Source organism: Lolium perenne, chromosome 7 (genome assembly GCF_019359855.2).
Source record: "Lolium perenne isolate Kyuss_39 chromosome 7, Kyuss_2.0, whole genome shotgun sequence".
In the NCBI taxonomy this organism is placed as follows: domain Eukaryota; kingdom Viridiplantae; phylum Streptophyta; class Magnoliopsida; order Poales; family Poaceae; genus Lolium; species Lolium perenne.
Window position 1 is genome coordinate 129,361,731 of NC_067250.2, and position 7,280 is coordinate 129,369,010.

Here is a 7,280-nt window from a genome sequence, read left to right on the forward strand (position 1 = left end):
ATGTCGAAATCACATTTCAATTGATTTGATAGCACATATAGATTATGCATATCCGTTTAGGATAAAATTAATATGTCCATTGTAGTGCAGAGTCCTAATTTCTTACAAATGTGCCCTAATTTCACACAAATGGAGGGCAGATAGGGATCGGTAGTTCAATGCTTTTAATTTTTTCAATCAAGGATACATGCTTTGAAAATAACGGTTGCTGTGTTTAATGTCCTCTTTTTAAAAGTATGATAATATCATTGTTATGTTTGCAGTTTAGTCTTTCTTTATGTTTGGGGATATAAAATGTTAGTCAAAACACGAGGTGCATTGCAAATGTACAATTACTAGTACAACACTAAATTAAAACTTAACATCACTAGATGGATGATAAAATTTAGTTTCGTAGTATACTACCTTTATGTTAAGGAGTATAACTATTACTACTTCCTCCATCCATAGAAAGGTGTCTTAGATTTCTCTAAACTTTGATGTATCTATACACTAACGGTTTTTTCCTAAGCAAGGACGGAGCTGTCAAGTAGTATTCACATGCATCCAAGTTTTAATAAATTTAAGACAAATTTTTTTATAGACAGAGGTAGTAAAATTTTCTATACATTGATCAAACTTAATAAAAAATTGAACTAAACCTAAAATTACACTGAAGTACTCTACAAATTTACCGGGGCTGAAATGCTGAAATCAATCGGCAAATTTCGAAAGAAACGTGCGACTTGGCACTTGGCAGCCGTGAGCACCAACAAACCCAAGTGCTCAGGAGCAGAACCGTCGAGCGGTCCGGTCGAGAGATCTGAGAATTCTGAACGCACTCCCCTACTCACCGGAGATGGAGATCCCCGCCGCTGCCATCCACCGCCTCCAGTCCTCCATTCGCGAGGCCGCCTCCGCGCCTCCCCCCTCCCCCTCCCGCGCCCCCTTCCCCTCCTTCGCCGACGCCGTCGCCGCCTTCGACCCCGATGCGTCGCCGGAGCTCTTGTGCGGCCGCTGCGGCGCCGCGGGCGGCCTCCTCCGTGGCGCGCAGTCCGCCGTCTGCGCCTACTGTGGGTCTCCTAGGCGAGAGGAGGACGATGGTATCGCGTTCCGAGGCAGTGCGGCCTACCGGTGGCTGCTCGGCTCTCTCCGGCTGGATGGATCCGTGAGCTCCTTTTCTCACCTCGTCGATTTGTTATGCTGCACTGTTTGGCGATCTAGTCGACTGCCGTTCGTTTCCAGTATCCAGGGAGACGTAAAGCCGTAGATTTGGCGTCTTAGTCTCTGCGCTTAGGATTTCTAGTGGCATGGCTTGAATGTGTTATGTTGAAGTAGGGAAGTAATAATAACTGGAAAAGATCGGGATGCTTGTTTATAAATCTGAGCCATGGAAATTAGTTTTACTTGCTATGTGCAAAATTTGTCATTTTTTTTAGTGCTATTGCAGTTTAGTGATGATTGCTGTTTCCTTTTCTTCCAAAGACCAAAATAGACCTTTAAAAGAGAAATTGCAGAACCATAAACAGGTCTTTGGCGAAAATGTGGCGTACATTTGTGGAAATTGGACTTACCAATTGATAAGAAGTCAGGAGAGAAATACTCTGCTAGGTCGCTAAGAGATTATGCTGTGAGGCAAATAAGGCACATGTCATATTATTAAGCGCAGGACATGTTTTCTGACATGTGTTTTGTGTTAAATTTGGACTTCGAATTTTTTATTGGCAGTACAATTCGCCCTTTTTCTACAGTTATCATCTTATTGAAGGCAATTTGAACATTAGGATCATTTTGTTGTTCAGTTGTTGTGAGAAAGTGCAATGTAAAGAATGCACTTGAATAATTAATACTCCCTCTGTACTGAGTTACTTGTCGTATATTTGTCTAGACAAGCATGTATGTCGACACGTTTTAGTGTATAGATACATGTGAATCTAGACAAATCTGTAACATCTATTTCGGTTCAGAGGGAGTACATGTAATAATATAACAGGAAATCTGTTGCTATATCACCACTTTCCAGTTCTTCAACACAACCATTTCGTATGTTAATAATTTTTTGTGCATGGTTCTTTGACGAAATAATTCAGACCATGGAATAATAATTGGCTGCTCACAAGGCTGTCACAATGCTATTAGTTTATGTTAGCAATCCTTCCCAGTTTGCTAATTCATGATGCTACTGGTGAGCCTACCAAGATCAAATACACTGGATTTTGATACCTGTTTTGTGTAACCTATATTTGTGAGATGTGAGTAGCCTAAGCAAAAATTTCTTGCTTGTGGGCTTCTCTCCTAGAATGACTAATGCACTTCCTTAGGTGAACTATCGAGCTAGAAGTTCCATACTTCAGTTATGATATATAAACCTTGTCTGTTTGCCAATGATGACCTTATAACAGCATATTCTAGAGAATGTGAGAAACCTTGAGTGCATAATTTTGTTTTGATGGAAAGACTTTAAGGGAATCCCCTATACAGTATAAATGTGAGAAACCTTGATTGCATCAAGTTGCAAGCTAGAAGCTTTTCTTAGTAAGCTGCATCTCAATTTACAGTGTTCTTGGGAACTGTTTGGCTCTTCATAGTTATCTAAAGTAGAGAAGAAACATGCCTACTATCTAACAAGTCTAGGTCCTGCCATCCTTACTAACCTAGGGCTTGTTTGATTTAAAGGATTTGCATAAGAAATTTGTAGGATTAAATCCTATAGGAATATTTCCTATGATGGTTGTTTGATTTGTAGGATTGACTCCCATAGGAATTTTTTCCTAAGGAGTTCTTTGCACTAGATTTCATAGGAAATCAGACATCCGTTCACACCTCTTTTTCAGAATCCATTGCTTTTCCTGTGGTGGAATCAAACAAACTTTTCTTCCTATGAATTCATGTAAGGATTGGGTTGGGCATGACATTGCAATCCTACATTTTTCCTGTTCCTATGGTTTTCCTATCCTAAGAATCAAACATTCCCTAGGATTGTAATCTGTTAGCACTTGGTGGTCTGTAAACCCAAAGTTCGTCCAACGGAACTTATGCCTCTTAGATACAATTGCTTTGACCATACAACAAATTCTGCCTTATACAAGATCAACGGGGAAGCGTTTTCTCTTCTTCCCTTTGTAAAAGTAACGGAGAAGCTGCCCTACAGGCTTTGGTCAAATAGTCCTTGGGGTACATATTTTCTGACTGGGAAGCTGAAACTCTCTAAACATATCATCATTGTGGCCTAAGCGCATGTATTTGTTACGACTCAAACTTATCTTTTTCACTACAAATGCTAAAGATTTTTTACATAGTAGAAGAAAAGAAAAGCTTTGTAGATATAATATTCAATCTGAAGCAGTGTTTGATGTCATGTCCATTGTTGGATGGCACCGAAATATCTAGAGAACACACACAGGTTGTCTAAAATGTTGTTTGAAAAATGATTCATATTATTATATTACTTAGTATAAATTTGGCAATATGCTTATCTAGATGTGTTGTAATTTGACTAATACAGTAATATAGGAGTACTGTTTAGTTGTCTGGGTGCTTACTTGCTCGCTCACTGCACGGACAATGTAAAGCCATTTCTAGAGCATGAGCTTCATGTGCTGTTGAGAACATGGATGTTCCTTACCATTGTAGTTTTGGAATCTGGATTATTTCAGTAAGCTTGAGCTTCCCAATAAAGAATAAACTCGATTGTGGATAATGCAAAGGCATCACTGTTGTTGGTAGTTACCTTCTTAAGATTTGCACTAGAGTTCCATTTTGTCTTTGAACTGGATACAGTCTGATATCTGAATGTTTTCATTCAGGAACCTGTAGAATTTGATGGTGACTCTACGGATTCAAATAAAAGCAATGAGGTGCTAAAGAGCGGGGTGGTCTTATCTGATCTTCTGGACTTAAGACTTACTTTCCCCCCTGAGAATAGGGAAATATCCGGAAGTTCCATGAGCAACAAACAACCATCGGTTGCATCCACACTAAATTTGCCTGGTGTTAACCTGGACTCATTTTTCATTGAAAGAAAAGAGGAGACAGCTGCTGCAGCTCTTCCTGGAACCCATAACGTAGTGCAGGAAAAGCATAACACACATCAAATGGAAACTACTACAGCCTTTGCAAATTGGGATGCTGACTTTCAGTCTACTGACTCAGAAAGTGTTGTTGGAGACTCCAAGCAACTGGACCTATTTAAGGGAGCGCCAGTTGCCGAGTCTTCTATTTTTCCAGCTTCTGGGGCTGCCATCTCCCCGGTATTAGCTGCTGGAAATGAAATGGATTTGAGAAGTACTGGCCTAGAACGTTCAGAAGATTTGGCTTCAGCAAGTGGCACAATTAATAAAGATAACCTTTTCATTCAAAAGTCTGTCCTGGCTATTGTCGAGAGTAACAGCGGGCTGGTTGCTGAAAACAGTGGTACTGAGTTCACTGGGTCCTCCCTTAACGAGAATTCAGTTCAGAGCAATCAATTGCATGGAAGGGGTGACAGCGGAGTCAGCATTGAGGAAGCTTTTGACGAGTGGCAAGAATTTACAGAAGGTGGAAATCAGGGCACACTATCAAATACCGGAGAACATACAGAGGGCGACTCTTCACAAATAAAAAGAACGGATTCCTTGGCAGTAAGAAGCATGGAGTCATCTAATGATGTTGCAGGCGATTCTGATGATTGGCAAGCTTTTGCATCTACTTCTGCTCAAGGAGGAGATGTGATGAAACTGGTGGAAGGATCATCAAGTGGTGAAGGAGGCTGTGATTTAGGGAACCCTGTTGCAGAAACATCAATCTCACCAGAACATTCATTAGAAACTATTTCTGTTGATTTGTGGCCTGTCGGTAATGTCAAAGAACATACCACTACTGAAATTATTAAGCAAACTGATGATGCAAGTGATGACTGGCAAGATTTTACCACATCTGGCCAAGCAGAGGTTGCTTCATTCAATCAAGCTGGACAGCTGACGGAAGTTTCCCATTTCAGTCACAGAGAAATGGATGTGGGCTCATGGTTCACAGACAATAATACTAGGGAATCAACAAACATTGACTTAGTAAATGGGAATAAGACAACACTGGATGATTGGCAAGGATTTGCTGGTTCAGATCAAACACAGCAAAGTTTATATAATGTAGGTGGAGAACTGACAGATATTTCATTTGAGCAGCATGAAGGAACTGGTCCTGTGCAGCTATGGGCAAATGCCAGCAGTAATGAAGCCACAAATACTGTTTCAACAAATATAGAAGATGATACATTTGATATCTGGCAAGATGTCACCACATCACGTCACCAACAAGAAAACATACCTAATGTTGGGAGAGGAGTGTCTGGTGTATCATCTAAGCCTGCTCAAGAAATTGACTCCATGGATTTGTGGCTAACCAGCAATGTCAAGGAATCTAATAGTAGCAGCAAAGGTGCAAGTAGAATTAATGACTTATCTGATGGATGGCAAGATTTTGCTAGTTTTGGTCAAGCACAAGGAAATATAACGATTCCTGTGGAAGGACAGTTCCAAAAAGATTTTTCAGGAATTGAACCTGTGGACTTGTGGTCTTCGAGCCATACGGAGCAATTTAAGAACCTTGAACAGATAAATCAAAATAATGATCCATTTGATAGCTGGCAAGATTTAAAAAATTCCACTCAATTGGAAACAAACTCACAAGAACTGCCACATGATCCATTGTCTGACAAGCCCTCAGTATCTGCGATTGATATACTAGGGCTGGAATCTGGGAACTATGCACAGTATGCTCCATCCCAAAGCCAAATAGATAAAAAGGATAATTCTATGGAAGCAAATGCAGTTCCATCTGGTGAACACTTGGAAAGGTTTGTGATGGTGCACACTTTTTAAGCTGAATGCGTATTCTTTTGTTCATGGTTTGTGGATGAGTCGTAAGTCGTAACTGTATACTTGATTAATTATGTTTTCTAAAGCAATAGCCAAATGTGTAGATTAACTTGTGGGCCAAGCTAGACAATATAGGTCGTTCATAAATTACGGTTGACAAATGTATCATACAAATAGACGCTTCATGCAAAGGATAGACACATGGCACCATAAGTTGATTGCTGGTTTCTATATTTTATTTTCTTTGATATTTTTATGCCATGGCCCAAGGTTTGTAGTCAACAACTAGTTATTCGCTTTGTACAGATAAATCAAAATATTGACCCATTCGGATCCTTTTGTTTGATTCCAAATTTCTGGCCAGTAAGCACCACTCTGTAACATGCCTATTATTTACTGCACTTTGCTCTCTTTTAGGTCAATTTATGCTTACAGCTGCCAGAGTAAAGTAGGTGACGATCGGTTGTGAGATATATTGCGGTTCATGTTGTATAATGTTTAGTATCTCACTCAATCCCATTGGTGATAAATAATTCATCATATGTTGCATGTTTTCATTGTGTGCAGGAGGAACATAACTCCACACATGGGTGATGATGATGCACTGTCTGCAGTATGGGCAACAACGAGTCATGGCAATAACTCCAGACCAAAATCAGAAGCTGGTAATTCAAATGTAGAGAAGTTGCTGTCTCAGATGCATGATCTATCTTTTATGTTGAAAGACGAACTTTCAGTCCCTGATAAACCAGTGGATTCCTGAAGTTCATAGCAGTAATTTGTTATCTGCTACCTATCTGCCAAGACAGACTTGATCGGGGAGCTGTAGCGTTTCCCTTGAGGAACCAGCCACGTGGTCAATTTATGTGGCGAACAATCCTGTTTTCCATTGGAATGTGTGCCCTTTATACCAGTACATTGATCGGTGGAAGATTAGAGTAATTCTCTGTTCATTTCTCCAATCAGTTAGAAGAGAAGTGCAGACCCTGAGCCCCACTTCTTTTATTTTCTTTCTTTCTGTTACTGCTGAGTTGAGATTCGAGCGATGTTTTTTGTTCTGTACCTGCATGTATATGTAACATTTTCGGGCCTGTATATGTTGTATTGGAAGATTGAGACGATATGGCCTGCCTGTTCTGCTTTTATTTTTATTGAAAACATCGTGCTCTTTTTTGGAGGTTACAAGAACAAATCTTACTCGTGCTGATGGTAACTTGAAACGGGAAATCGAACTTGGCTCATGGGTGCATATAAACTTGTGTGAAAATACATTTTAAGGTGTCAAAAAATTCTAAAATAAAATTTTGCACGTATATCTAGACATTGTACGATCGCATAGAAGTTTTCGGGAAAAAAAATAATATTTTTTGTATCTCGTGTAAAAAAGATAAATTTTGATGCTCCAACACGATTACATGATATTTTTTTTGTCTTCTTTATATATGT

The 7,280-nt window shown here is 39.7% G+C and overlaps 1 protein-coding gene across 1 annotated transcript; it reads left to right on the plus strand.

Moving 5' to 3' along the window:
* Positions 1-750: 750 nt before the first annotated feature.
* Positions 751-6,955, plus strand: LOC127318517 (uncharacterized). The gene is made up of 3 exons (XM_051348997.1): positions 751-1,147; positions 3,786-5,812; positions 6,402-6,955. The coding sequence occupies exons 1-3, from the start codon at positions 839-841 to the stop codon at positions 6,595-6,597; spliced, it is 2,532 nt and encodes an 843-aa protein (XP_051204957.1). The 5' UTR covers positions 751-838; the 3' UTR covers positions 6,598-6,955.
* Positions 6,956-7,280: the final 325 nt, after the last annotated feature.